This window comes from Corticium candelabrum, unplaced genomic scaffold (assembly GCF_963422355.1).
Source record: "Corticium candelabrum unplaced genomic scaffold, ooCorCand1.1 SCAFFOLD_67, whole genome shotgun sequence".
NCBI lineage: Eukaryota > Metazoa > Porifera > Homoscleromorpha > Homosclerophorida > Plakinidae > Corticium > Corticium candelabrum.
Genome location: NW_026912676.1, coordinates 1 through 14,343, shown reverse-complemented (window position 1 = coordinate 14,343; position 14,343 = coordinate 1). Strand labels below are relative to the sequence as shown.

General features: G+C 44.6%; 3 protein-coding genes across 3 annotated transcripts; all 3 read left to right on the top strand.

Annotated features, from left to right (window-relative positions):
- Nucleotides 1-370: 370 nt before the first annotated feature.
- LOC134197895 (uncharacterized) lies at nt 371-3,845 on the top strand. Its single transcript, XM_062667248.1, has one exon. It carries the CDS (start codon nt 785-787, stop codon nt 3,746-3,748), a length of 2,964 nt encoding a protein of 987 aa, XP_062523232.1. The 5' UTR covers nt 371-784; the 3' UTR covers nt 3,749-3,845.
- Nucleotides 3,846-7,928: 4,083 nt separating this feature from the next.
- LOC134197894 (zinc finger MYM-type protein 1-like) lies at nt 7,929-9,719 on the top strand. The gene is made up of 2 exons (XM_062667247.1): nt 7,929-8,424; nt 8,487-9,719. Exon 2 carries the CDS (start codon nt 8,871-8,873, stop codon nt 9,717-9,719), a length of 849 nt encoding a protein of 282 aa, XP_062523231.1. The 5' UTR covers nt 7,929-8,424; nt 8,487-8,870.
- Nucleotides 9,720-9,788: 69 nt separating this feature from the next.
- LOC134197896 (zinc finger MYM-type protein 1-like) lies at nt 9,789-13,468 on the top strand. The gene is made up of 3 exons (XM_062667249.1): nt 9,789-10,808; nt 10,877-11,064; nt 11,125-13,468. Exons 1-3 carry the CDS (start codon nt 10,714-10,716, stop codon nt 13,401-13,403), a joined length of 2,562 nt encoding a protein of 853 aa, XP_062523233.1. The 5' UTR covers nt 9,789-10,713; the 3' UTR covers nt 13,404-13,468.
- The last annotated feature ends 875 nt before the right edge of the window (nt 13,469-14,343 follow it).

Genomic DNA, 14,343 nt, shown 5'->3' with positions numbered 1-14,343 from the left:
ACAGTAAACGATGTTTTTCACTGGTACGGAAAATAGACAGTGAAGATCGAAGTCACTTGGAGCGCAGCACTGTTGCTTCACTGCTCTGTCTTTAGCTTAACATTGATTCTGACTGTTCTGATTATAAGCCACATCTTGACATGTTGAAGTTAAACAAATCTGCTGTTTGGAAGTATAACCAGGAGCATGGTACCCACAACTGAACAGTTTCTTTCTCTTTCAAGACTTTTGAGTGGTACTGATCATACATAACTTAAACTGTAAAACTAGATGTCACCTGCTTACTGAACAGTTCATTAAGTTTATGTTCAATGTTCGGATTTATTGATATTACTGCTTAATGAAGTTTCACTATTTGTACACCAGTGCTGGGCTGCCACTCCTACGGATTTTACCGTAGGCTACGGTAAAATGGCCTTCATACTTGCCTACGGATTCCGTAGGCCATTCCTACGGATAAATGCAGCACTGAGCAAACACATACTCGATGATCACATGGCATTTAGTTGTAGGTCTTCCGAAGTCACTCAACGTCGTGCTATCGAACCGTGGTGTGTACTGTACGTAAATTTGTATGTCTAACTTACCTAGTACAATGTACAAACAGTACGAACGTCGATTTCTTTTGCAGTAGTCTAACAGTTCCGGGATGTTCGGGGATGTGAGGTAGTCTCGCGTAGCCAGACCTTTCACTACTTGTCAGGCGCCTAGCGCCTGAGGTGAAAGCCTGGCCACGCGAGGCTAGATGCGGGCAGCGTATCCGGGATAGATCCGATCGTGCATCATGAAACGATGGCTACAGGCCTACAAGAAGGAGTGGGAGAGCGATCCTGTATGCTCTGGTTGGTTAACAGAGTCGAAGAGAAGTGCAGGCATGGCCTTCTGCAGTCTGTGCACTAAGGACCTCAGCTACAAGACTGGCGGTCTTAGGACCTTGCGTACCCACGCAACCTCGCGGGAGCACGTTGCAAGAGTACAACAAAAAAATTCTGGATGGAAAGGCACTATCAAGGCCAGCTTTGCTCCAAAGCAAGAGAACGCTGTTTCGGTAGCTGCAACAAACGCCGTCCTAAAATTGGCATTCTTCTTTGCTGAGCATGACGTAGCTCTTGCAGTGTCTGATCATCTGACTCCACTGCTTCCAATCCTTTTCCCGGATTCTAAGATTGCTTCAGCCGTTTCTGCCGGGCGCACCAAAATGACTGCAGCCGTGCACACCGTTGCTGATAGCATGCACGCACATCTCGTTTCCCAGATGAAAATTGGATTTTTCAGCATCGTTCCTGATGAATCTACTGATATATCAGTGTTTGAACAGGTGGCAGTATCAGCTCGCGTGATCGACACTACAGATGGATTGGTGAAGTCCTATAGTTTGGGCATTAAACCAGTCCCGTCAGCGTCTGCTACCAACATTTTCGGCAAGATTGAAGAAATGTTCAAAGATGATGGTATTCCATGGAGAAACATGATCGCTTATGGATCAGATGGGGCCAACGTCATGCGTGGATCAAAGAATTCTGTTTTGACTAGGCTCAAGAACGTTCAACCTTACCTGTATTCTATTCACTGCACATGTCATCAGCTCCACCTTTGTGCTCAGGGTGCTTCTAAATGCATACCACCCATAGTAGAAGACTTCGCTAGGAATGTGGCATACTTTTTTGAGAAAAGTGCAAAACGTGTCGCGAGATACAAAGAGTTTCAGGCAGCTGCAAACGTTCCTTCACACAAGCTCATAAAACCGTCCTCTACAAGATGGCTCAGCTTGCATCAAAGTGTATCAAGAGTCTTGGAGCAGTGGGACGCTCTTGAACAGTACTTCACCCAAGACAACGATGTAAGGAACGTTTCAAAAGTAAAGGAGTGGGTTGAATTGATGGCAGCCAAGTCCACTAAAGCCTACCTATACTTTCTGAAGGAAGTCTTACCTATTTTTACAACAGTGAACTGCCGCTATCAGACAAGCAATGTTATGATTCACAAACTGTATGATGACCAGCGACAACTTCTGAAGATACTTCTTCTCAACTGCATCAAGCAGTCAAGCATAAGCCAAACCACTGATTGCCTTACCCTTGACCTAGACAATGAGGCACTGTGGATTGATGTGATAGATTTGGTTATCAGCAAGGACTGCGAGGCTATTGTGGCAGATATGTCTCATTTTGAAAGGAGCGCTTTCCTGACTGTATGTCGAGATTTTTATCTTGTGGCAGCAAAAGAGGTCAAACGTCGATTGCCTCTGTCATGCCCTGTTCTATCTGCTCTCCGGTTTCTATGCCCCGAAAGAGGCAAGGAACGCTCAGCAAGAGAAATTGGCCACCTAGCTAGCCAATTCTCGAATGTTGTCCTCCCAGAGAATATTACCAAGCTGCAGCGGGAGTGGCAGCGCTATCAGACCGAGAGCACTTCTAGTCGAAGTTCATTACCTCTGGCTATAGACAAACACTGGCATGAATTGATTAAAAGGTCAGATGCCTCTGGCTGCCAGGAATTTCCTCTTTTATCTTGTTTTGCATCAGCTATGCTAGTTATACCACATTCTAGTGCAGATATCGAACGAAATTTTTCAAACATGGGCAGCGACAAATCCAATACCCGCAACAGTATCGGTACGCCCTTGCTTAACAGCTTGATGACAATTGGTTGCAATAAAGGTCAAATGACGTGCTTAACGTTTACACCCACGCCATCGATGAGACGGGAGCTGCCACAACATGTGGCTAAGGCAGCTGGTCGTGCCAAGAATACCAAGTCCGCTGCAACAAATAGGAGCACTGGAGTAAATCAAGAAGCAGCTTGTGCAAAGACACCCGTCCTAGTGTGTCAATCTGAATCATCTGCACACAACCCATGCCCAATGCAAGATTTGAAAGAACCTGTTATTCAATTCCAGACAAAACGCAGATCTAGTTCAGTTACAAAGCATCCTCCTTTCTCACGCAAGCGTCCAAGTACTTCTGCTATCCACACCCATCCTGCCACAACGGCCAGCAAAATGAGCAAACGAGGTGATACTCCAACAGCCCATAATGCAAGTAGTCCGAAAGTTAATGCATTTGAGTTTCTTCAATCACAGTTACTTCACCACAATGAGAATCTAGACTCTAAAGAGATATGGACATACCGGGGTTCAGAATACCTATTAGCACCTTCGCTCTGCCAGTCTCGTATTGATGGACGTGATGGCAGCAATGCTTGCACTGTCATAGCAGCTCAAGTGTGTCAGCTGATTCTTTTGCAGAAAGACTCGTTTTTACTACCGCCTGAAACCTCTTTCCTAGAAGAGACTCTTGTCAACGCTATGAGGGCAGGAAATGCTACGTACGATCAGATGGGCTTGAAGGGGTTTCTGAGTGCATACGATGTTGTAAGCATGGAACCCTCGCCCACCCTTCTAGCTTCGGAGGATTATTTCATACGACCGGGATGTTGGCAGGGGCTAGTAGATTTTGTCTCCGGCAGGCTACGTTCTTTCACTGATGACAAAGTGGTGGCTGGCGTGCTAGTTGTATCACCTTATTCATTTGCAGTGTGCTACCTGCAGGAACACAGCTTGTTCATTGTGTTTGACAGCCATTCACATGGTAACGCAGGTGGCTTGATTGGCAGAGTGCCAAAGAATTTTGCTGCTAAATACTTTGAAGAGTTCCTTGGTCGCCACTATGCACACCTAGAATTTGTTCCTTCTAGTAGCAACAAAGTAGCGCAATTTACAAGCTTAATCGTTAAGGATTTGTGGTAAATAAAACTTTCTGCTGTTCTTTAGTTCTAACAGTTATGGATATATAGTAAATAACTGTTGCTGCTGTTCTGCAATTACGCGTAGTAGCATTTCATTAATACACTGTACAGTGCACCCACGCATCCCTATCCATTTCTTTAGCGCGCTATAGAGGGCGTATACTATGTCGCACGTGATCAAAACGAACACCTACGCGCAGCACGTGATCTCACCAAAACGTAGACGAAGGTTACATTCGCGTACTACGTAGGGTAGAGGAGTTAGAAATCCGAGGCTCTCATTGGTTTTTTGATGGGCGGGGCTGTGCTATGATTGGCTCAGTAGCAGTCACCTGAGGTGGTTACCCGGCAACACGTAACGGTGGAAGCCCCACGTTCACGCACGTGTGCATGATGAATCGCTGGAAGAAACGATGCTCACGCAAAGATAAGGTTTCAGCGGCACGCAGTAAGCGTTGGAGTGCTGACGTCACTATGGAGGAGGGACCCCACTCGGGGGATGCGTCAGTCTCAGGCATCAACACATCCTGTACGATTCCTGAAACGACAGAAGCAGAACAGAATACTTCGCTTGACAACCTGGTATCAGCAGACTTGCCTGAACTTACCCACGAACAGATACTGGAGAGAATTGATGACTGGGTGGTTTCTCTACCAAGGGAAGACAAAATGATGCTCTGCACTCTTCTCTATGAGACATTTCAAGGGGAATTTGGATTAGGAATATTACAGGCGGCAGCAAAGGTGTCTTCGATCGTTCACCACAGTGAGAGAACAGTTCGACGTTGGCGAGATGAGTTCAGAAGGAAAGGTAACTTTCCTGAGTCAAGAGTGGGAAAGTATGCGCGTCTCTCAATTATTGATGACGAGGAAGTTCGGAGGAAGGCTGCACTATGGGCAAGAGAGCATGCCAATGTCAAGGGCCAACCTAACATGACCATTACTGATTTCTGTCAATACCTGAACAATGAGTTACTGCCATCCCTTTCCCTTCCACCCTTATTTCCTAGAAAAGTATGTTTAGAGACTGCTAGGAAACTTACATAATCTGGGGTTTGAAAGAGTTGATACAAGCCGGAAAGGGGTGTATATAGATGGGCATGAGAGACCAGACGTCATTAGGGATAGAGGTATTTTCTTGGACAGGTTGAAAAGTTTAGAATTGGCACACCTCCCTCCACCTTCTGAATTCCAGTCACAGGATCCTGCTACTAGTGCAGCTTGTAAACACCTAGTGATCATATGTCATGATGAGTCGTCATTTCAGTCGAATGATGATCAGAAATTCTCTTGGCTGCAAGAAGACCAACAAGCAATTCGACCAAAATCCCGGGGGATCGGGCCTAATGGTTAGTGATTTTATAGATGAATTCTCAGGATACTTGCATCTAACTGATGCTGATCTGGAAAGAGGGAGGGTCACTTTTCCAGACCTTGCAAAAGAAGCTCGAGAAATTATATTTTATGGAGAAAACAGGGATGGGTATTGGACTGGTGAGAAGTTCATCAGTCAACTCAAACGAGCAGTTCTGATAGCTGAGGTCAAATATCCCCCTGACAAGTATTCACTCCTTTGGCTCTTTGACCAATCATCCAACCATACAGCCAAGTCTCCAGATGCACTTGTTGCCAAGAGAATGAATGTCCATAGCGGTGGAGCACAACCAAGAATGAGAGACACATGCTATCAGGGGCAGTCACAGAGAATGGTTCTGGATGGTGGGACACCTAAAGGACTTCAGCTTGTCCTAGAGGAGAGAGGCGTCAATGTTCAGGGTATGCTAAAACAAGACATGATAACAGAGTTGCAGTCACACGCTGACTTTGCTGCAGAACTGTCCATTGTAGAACACATTCTAATATCTAGGGGCCATAATTGCATGTTCTTTCCAAAGTTTCACTGTGAACTGAACCCAATAGAAAGAGTGTGGGGACAAGCGAAGCGCTATACAAGAGCCTACTGTAACTACTCGATTGTAGGCCTTAGAAAAACCATAATTCCTGCTTTAGAATCAGTTGGCCCTACTCTGATTAGAAAGTATTTTGGGAATGCTAGGATGTATATTCAAGCTTACAGGGATGGAAAAACAGGAGGTAAAAAGGTAGAAGAAACGGTCAAGACATACAAATCACATAGAAGAGTGCAAGCCAACAAATAGACAGATTGTTTTCAGTTCATATTCTTAATGATTTAAAAGAAATTAAGAGGTGTAGTGTTCGTACAGCTTATGTTTTTGCATGTCTGCCATAGATTTGCATATCGTAATTTAGAATTACGTAACATTTTGACAGAATGGAAATCAATCAATCGATCTTACAGAACTATGTGCCATGTTATCGCTTACCTTGCTTGAAAGAATGGCTGTGATTAGTGACCGTTTGTCGAAAGTATAGGGCCTTGAATGAGACCTCTTTGGGGGACTCACCATGACATTGGAGCCGAACGAAACAACGAACGGAAAATCCGTCTGACACATTTCTAGTGTACATTGCCAGTAACGTTCTATCAAAAATTGGACAATGTGGTGATACGGATAGAACAGTTATAGGGCAAAATTGAAAATGGTGACTGCAGAAGGTTCTTGAAGTCTACCGTCAAGACATACGTTCAGTTTTCCTAGTTTCACCCTTTGCTAGTAGCCCAGGCATTGGCTCTGCGACTACCAGAAGTTTTACGATGATCTATTCAAGCACATTTGAATTACGCGCGTCGACGTAGCAGTGTACAGAATGGACACGCATGCGTGGGTGCACTGTACCAAGAAAACGTGCAAACAAAAAATGCGTGGGCGCGGTCATTCTAAATTCTAAATTAGGTGGGCGTGGCCGTGCGTCACTGCGCCTACGGATATTTTGCTCTTCCAAGTGTGGCAGCCCTGCCAGTGTGACTGTGAAAGAAATGCGAGCCTCGGAGTCCCAGACTATAAGTATAAGTTAGCGCATTGTGTAGAGGAGTGAAGTCCGAGGCTCACCCGACTTGTCCCGACGAGGCAGCTGACAAACTTAAACAGCCTGGACTGTTGTGCTTTCAGGTCGATTCTAGCAGCTAAGCCAAGAGTGACAGCATCGGCCACGTGCAGAAGAGAATAGGGACGCAGCTGAGGAGGTTATGGGCAGAGCACAAGAAAGTTGAGATTCCACTTCCACCTGGGGAGTCCGTGAGAAAGAGGTTGAAGGGCGCAAACGGGTTGACTGGAGACCTCGTCAACAGGCTGCAGAATTACTACGGCATAGCCATTCGAAGCCACATTGGAGACAAACCTGGGATGATCACTGCCATCATGCCAACGACCACTCCTACTGTCCACCTGGTGAGCGCTCGTGGTGCAAATATAACCGTGGCGATCCCAGCTACGCACCAAAGGAGATACAGCCAGAAGCGCTAGAGCTCATGGAGCCAGTTTTTGAGAGGCTGAGCGATGAAGACCTAGTGCTTCTCTATTACCTAGTAATTGAAACTGTGTTTACACCGTCGCTTCTACAGCTATGAGCCTTCAAAGTCCTGACACCATGTACGCTAGGAGGAGTAATTGTCGCGAAGAATTATGAATATACACGCCATTTTCTTTCTGGACGTGCTACCTGTAAAATGAATTTAAAATCCTACATAGCGACTGTTGTTTCGCGTGACTGCAAATTCCGTACATAGTCTGTATTCGTAAGTAGAGTCATCATATTCGGGATATAAAATCTCTCCTGGTTACGTAATGTTACATTCCTGTATAAATATCTTCAAACCAAGAAAGCGATCGATTTCGGGTCAGCAGTTGTAGACAGGTGAGTTCTGTTGTTTATTTCCGACAAGTCCAAACAATCGCAAACATGAATTACACTGTTCTGGTAATTAAACTCTCCCAAGAAAGCTTCGCGCCTTGGATTGGCTGTTGATCCATTGTCTTTGGTTGACACGTACAACATAAAGGAATTAATTTTTCGTGATTGGGCCACACAAAGGAAGCGTGGCACATTCCTGCAGCGTGACAGACATCGCCAGCCAGCCAGCCAGCCAGCCACATAGTCCCCAGACCGGAAGTCGGTTCAGCCCTATACGTTTAGAGTACGCTACTCGCCAAGTCTCATGACTTTTCCAAAGTCCCTTTCTCATAGGCTCATAGCTGAATTATTCTTTTCCTTGCAGAAAAAAACTAAACCAAGCAGAAAAGAGAATTCTGATAGTGGGAATCAGAGACGCAACCACACTTACGAACCAACGTCAAGAGATCTCACATGTTAATAGTGCGGATGCACCTCCTCCGGCCTCAGTCTTACGATGATGGTCAAAAGCAGAAATCGATGCGCCTAATTCAACTAAAAACTGCAACGGACTAAGCAAAGAGTTGAGAGGAGATGCAAGGTTTTCCAAGTTGCAATTGACTAACAAAGACATAACAATGACGTCTGGTCTGATATCAAAATTAGGTGATTGAAAAGGTATAGGGACCTAGATGCACGTTACACGTGAAGGTATAGGTATGTCTGACAACGGCATTGGACCTGGACGCGAGATCGAGAAGCGCAAACCGCCTCCACCACCTAAAAGACGGAATCAGAGTATTCTGAACTTCTTTCCTGCCTCGTCCAACTCCGATACAGCGGTGAGTAGAAGCTCATCAGGTAGCGCAGTTGATGCTGGAGCTAGCGTCTTCTCTGACCTTGATCAGGGATTTACATCAAGAAGTACATTTTTCTGAACCTTTCTCGTGTTATCTAAGACGTTTACCCTATATAATTGTCGATAGGTACTGCCTGCTCTTCTGCGTGTTGTCAAGAGACTCTGTCACCGTTCCAACCCAAAGACCCAGCTGTTATAAACAACACCAAAGAAAGCAAGGCAAGAAATACAGAGCATTTTCTCCCACTTGGTATACGAGCTATCCTTGGCTGACTTTGTGCACAACCAGGAGCAAAGTCTACTGCACATATTGCAGATATTGTAGTAGGAAAGGGTTGCTAGGTCTGGCCACTAAAGGAGAAGATAACTTATTGACACAGGGTTTGACAATTGGAAAAAGGCTCACGAAAGATTCTCTGTACATGCTCAATCTGGTCATCATAAAGAAGCTGTTTTTAAAGCTGAGCAACTAAAGCATGACAGTGTGGATGCACACTTGTGCAGACAAGCTATGGTTGATCAAAAACTTCACCGGCAAATGCTGCTGACTCAGTTATCAACATTAAGGTACTTGCTTCGACAAGAAATGGCTGTTAGGGGTCACCATGAGGAAGAAGGTAACTTGGCTCAGCTTTTGCTCCTGAGAAGTAATGAGATCCCTCAACTAAAGGTTTGGCTCAAGGAGAAGAAGTATTGTTCCCCTGAAATTCAAAACGAACAGATTTCTCTTATGGGATTGTGGGTTTTGAGAGGTCTTTTGTCTGAAATTAGAAATGCACGGTACTATTCCATTATTGCTGACGAGGCAACAGATGTTGGTCACAAGGAACAACTTGTGGTTTGTATCAGGTGGGTGGATGATAATTTTGATATCCACGAGGACCCAATTCAGCTTATCAATGTTCCAAAAACTGACGCACAGACTTTGACTATTTGTATCAAGGATTGTTTGTTGAGATGCTGTCTGCCCATGTCTCAATGCCGCGGTCAGGCATACAATGGTGCAGGTAATATGAGTGGATACTTAAATGGTGTGGCGGCTAAAATTCAAAATGATGTACCATCAGCACTCTACGTGCACTGTCTGGCCCATTGCACTAATTTATGTTTACAAACAATAGGTCGTCAGTGTCAACCTGTAAGAGATGCATTGGATCTGGCCAGGGGTGTTGCTGATCTTATTAGATACTCCCCCAAAAGATCGTCATTATTTCAAGCTCTGCAGGCTCAACTACCTCCAGGCTCTGACCGTTCACCTTCGTTAAAACCTTTGTGTCCTACAAGGTGGACTGTGCGCACCTCAGCACTGCATTCGATTTTGAACAATTACTGTGTGCTGTGTGAAACATTGCCACGATGAGTATGGGCGTACTGCTGGTGGGTACCTTGCTCAAATGGAAAAGTTTAGTACGTATCTCGGTCTCAAAATGTCTCATTTAATCTTTGGTACTGGTGAGCAGCTATCCATATCATTGCGGGGGAAAGACACAACTTTGCAGGAGGCTACAACAGCGGCAGATTTAGCAGTATGTCATCTTGAACGGCTGAGGACTGATGAGAAGTTTCATTCGTTTTATGAGGATGTAGTCAAATGCTCAAAGAATCTCACAGCACCACCTTGCCTCCCAAGATACAGGCGTCCACCACAAAGACTGAATGAGGCATGCTTAACTAGCCATGAATTTTCTTCCTCTGAATGTTATTTCAAGCAGCAGTATTTTGAAGTGTTAGATTTGCTGGTTAATGAACTCAAACGACGGTTCCAGCAGAAGAGAGGTATGCCTGTGGCAGCTACTATTGAGAAGCTACTATTAGATGCAGTAAATGGTACGTACACCAAGGACGGTACTGCTTTACCAGAAGAAATACAACTCTACAAAGATGACCTTGATTTATCTCGACTGAAATACCAGCTATCAATGCTTCCAGATGTTGTCCAAGTCAGAAATCGAAAGCTTGAAAACAATCCACCAATTACAGAAGTGACAAATGTAAGAACAATATGTTCTATCATGGCTGATATTTCTCTCTGTAAGGAGATGCTTTCAGAAGTTGTTCACTTGATTAAACTTTTCTACACTATTCCTGTCACCACCTCTACTGCTGAGAGAACATTTTCAGCACTTAGGAGATTGAAGACATATCTGAGCAGTGGCGTAGCCAGGCATCTATTTTACCGGGCATATGCCCGGGCAACTTTTTGCTTTGCCCGCGTATTTTAGGTGACATAAATTCAAGTTCAACGCATTTCTATAAACAGTCGGGAACACCGTGATAGAGGAGTCCCGCCCACGGAACTGTCCCGGATGCCGACTAATATCAATTCTCAGCGTCTGATTCGTTGAATTCGCTCAATGCAGGAGAAGATGGATGCGTCAGAGTCTAACGCTAAGCGTAGAAAGCGAAAGCGACATACTGTGACTCTGAATGACTTTTGGGGACCCAAAAGGTATCATTTCTCGTAGATACCAGTGTAATGATTTGGTGTACTTGTAGAAAATGTTTGTGGTTAATTAGAATTGAAAACGGTGACAAAACGGGCGATTCAGACGATATGCCTAACAAAATTCAGCAAGCCATACCTGAAAGCGCTGAGTCTGCCTACGAAGCCCCGGATGATTCTGGTTCTGGAGAAGACATGGCAAATACCGAGCCTGGTAATGCTAGGAGTACTGTGTGTTCAACATCTTTGGAGATCATATCAAGTACATATGTACATATTCTTTCCAGGCATTCATGATTGATTTATGTTGTGTTCTCTACAGAGTTGGACATTTCCACGAGGTTTCAGAGCGGCCCTTCCCAACCGGTCTGTCAGTTTCCTTCTAAAAATTTTGGAAAGGGAAAACACTCATGTAGAAGATCGTTTGTTGCCACCTGGTACACAACATATCCATGGTTGGAATACTCGATAAAATTTGACCGAGCCTACTGCTTTGCCTGTCGTCATTACTGCCTTGGCAGTGCAAGCGGCCGTGCCGACACAGCGTTTACCAGTATAGGTTTCGGCGACTGGAAGCATGGTACTGGTAATAAAGGAGCATTTCTGATCCATGCCAGTTCGGCACATCACAGGAATGCTATGGCAGAATGGCATGAGCGGCGACTGGATGACTGTAACAGCCAGCGTCGACGAGTTGAAGACCTCTTTGCAGAAGAAGATGAACGCGTTGTTCTTTCTAACAGACACTATTTAAAATGTCTGGCGGAGGTTATCCTCTTGTGTGCTAAACAGAATCTTGCACTTCGTGGGCACGATGAATCGGAGGAGTCATCGAATCCAGGCAATTTTTTGGCTGTATTTGAGCTTCTTGCAAGGCATGATCACGAATTGTTCAAACGAATTGAAACGCTCCCCGGTAACGTAAGTTATAAGTCTCCAGAGATTCAAAACGCTTTGATCCAGTTGATGGCTGATATGGTACGAGAGAAAATATGCAGTGAAGTACAAAGGAGTGGCTATTTTTGTCTTATTTGCGACGAAAGTAAAGATGTAGCAAAGAATGAACAGCTTGCAGTTGTTCTGCGCTATGTTCTAGACGGGACTGTTCATGAGCGGTTTATATCTTTCACACCTCTTGGCAACCTTGCAGCAGACGGGATAGCAGAGGAGATCTGTCCAGTGTTGACAAGGAACAAACTTACCTTGCAGAACTGCATTGCTCAAACCTACGATGGTGCTAGTGTCATGAGCGGAAAGCACACCGGCGTTCAGAAGAGAATCAGAGACATTGCTCCGAAAGCCGTCTACACGCATTGCTACGCACATAGGCTGAACCTTGTTGTCGTTGATTCTGTAAAGTCCGTCTCCTCGGCGAGTGTGTTCTTTGACGTCCTTCAGAGGCTGTACGTCTTTGTTTCATCTTCTGCTGTTCACCCAATTTTCTTAGAAGCTCAAAAACGTCACTATCCGCAACGTTGTGAGAGCGTCACGCTGAAGAGACTTTCAGACACACGATGGACCTGTCGAATAGACTCTATACGAGCAATGCTTAAATCCTTTACAGCAGTAGTCGATGCCTTATCCTCTTTGACAAATGCTAGCAACAGCGAAAGAGCCATTTTAGCTGCAGGTCTATTGTCACGAGTGAAATCGTTAGAGTTTACCTCAAACTTGGTTATTTTCGAAAAGCTGCTGACTATTACAAAAAATCTGTCCGATCAGTTGCAAGCTGAAGATTTAGATCTGTCTGGAGCCGTTGATTTGTTAGAGACTGTGATAGAGCAATTGGTGGAGACCAGGGAATCCGGGTGGGACGATACATGGCAGCAAATTCTTCACTTGGCACAAACCTGCAGCGTTAATATGGATGTTTCTGATGGATCACGCAGTCGTGGTGATCCTGGACTTGTTACCGGTCGTCGCACTCGGAAACAAAAGGAAATTACTGATTGCGTTTTAACAGAGACTACTGGGCAGCGATTAACTGATTATTTCACCAACGATCAAGATCCCCTGGATGACGTGGCAAGAACGAAAATTCATTTACGACGAAAGCTTTTCTTACCGGTGATAGACCAAATGCTGCAGGAACTGGAATCAAGATTCAGCAACGATGGACGATCCCTTATGAAGTCAATTCAGGCTTGTAGTCCACAGTCCCGAAACTTCCTTCAAGCAGACGCCATTAATGCCTTAGTGGTACATTACGACATAAACCGTGAGGAAATTGGTTATGAAACTCATCAGGCAAGAAAATTTCTTAATGCATCTATGTGTGAAATGAAGTCTATCGCCGACGTCATTAGAGTTCTTACGCCGGTCAAAGCAGCTTTTCCGCATCTTATATCTGCCTTGCAGATAGCGTTGACTGTTGGGGTGACATCTGCCTCATGTGAGAGAACTTTCTCTAGTTTGAAGAGGCTGAAGACTTACACGAGACAATCGATGCTGCAAAGCCGAATGAACAGTCTAGCGATTTTGACCATAGAGAAAGATGTAGTTGAAACGTTAGATTTAGAGAGGGTAGTTACGAAATTTGCAAGTTTAGAATTTGGAAGATGCCGAAGATTAAGTCTAGTTAGCAAAAGCACAAAATTTTAGTGCTCTATAGAACAGCTTGTATTCTAACTGAGCTAATTATGAGTACATGATTAGGTTTTGTTCGATTGGTTTGTGAAATTGATGGATATGGGCAATGCCCGGTCAGTCCCTAAGGGCATGGCTACGCCACTGATCTGAGAACCACAATGAGTCAGGAAAGACTAAATCATGCAATGTCTCTCTATGTGCACAAGGACAGAACGGATAACATAGATCTAGATGAAATTGCAAATTCCTTTATAACTGTTAATGAGAGGAGAAGAAACTTTTTTGGTCATGTTTAGTTATTTGTCAACACTATGACTCTTGATATCTGTGCGAGTGCCCATGCGCCGCTGATATACAAAGTGCACGAATTCAATAATTGTGCCCCCCCCCCCCCCCAATAGTAAGCACTTTCCTACGCCTATGTGCCAAAGTAGACGAGATGTACTAGTTACAGCATGGTTGTAGAGCTCTATTACTGATACGGCGTTTTCACAGTAGCATCACCCGGCATGAAGAATGTGCAGTATATCCTGAGAGAGTGTTAAAAAACGAATAGCTGCTTCACAGGCTGTTCCAGCATTACCATCAAGAAAAGTGGGTGGAGTATGTTACGTATAAACAGTCACGTGGTGGCCAGCTCTTCCATATCACTACATATTCAGCTTCCCTCCAAGTGCACTTTGGTCTCAGCTGGTAGCTGTTGCCCCTTCTGGCGACTACATTTTGTACATTGTCTGTAGATTCACTAATTACGACAAATCTCTGAATAAACAGCAATAATTTGATTTTCTGGAAACAAAATGTAGACTTCCCTTGCTAAAGTAATGTAACATCTCTTTGGCCCATAACTAATGGAAAAATGCTGGGCAAAACCCTGACATAGAGAACACACTAACAAATAGTTTCGCCACCACAATTAGACACCCCAAACCAAACCTACAACACCCCAGTC

Bases quoted from the DNA above. Each gene is read 5' to 3' on its own strand.
- LOC134197894 (XM_062667247.1), top strand. From the start codon at position 8,871: ATGGTTGATCAAAAACTTCACCGGCAAATGCTGCTGACTCAGTTATCA.
- LOC134197896 (XM_062667249.1), top strand. From the start codon at position 10,714: ATGCAGGAGAAGATGGATGCGTCAGAGTCTAACGCTAAGCGTAGAAAG. The intron at 10,809-10,876 runs GTATCATTTCTC...GTGGTTAATTAG, and splicing joins GACTTTTGGGGACCCAAAAG to AATTGAAAACGGTGACAAAA. The intron at 11,065-11,124 runs GTACATATGTAC...TGTTCTCTACAG, and splicing joins ATCTTTGGAGATCATATCAA to AGTTGGACATTTCCACGAGG.
- LOC134197895 (XM_062667248.1), top strand. From the start codon at position 785: ATGAAACGATGGCTACAGGCCTACAAGAAGGAGTGGGAGAGCGATCCT.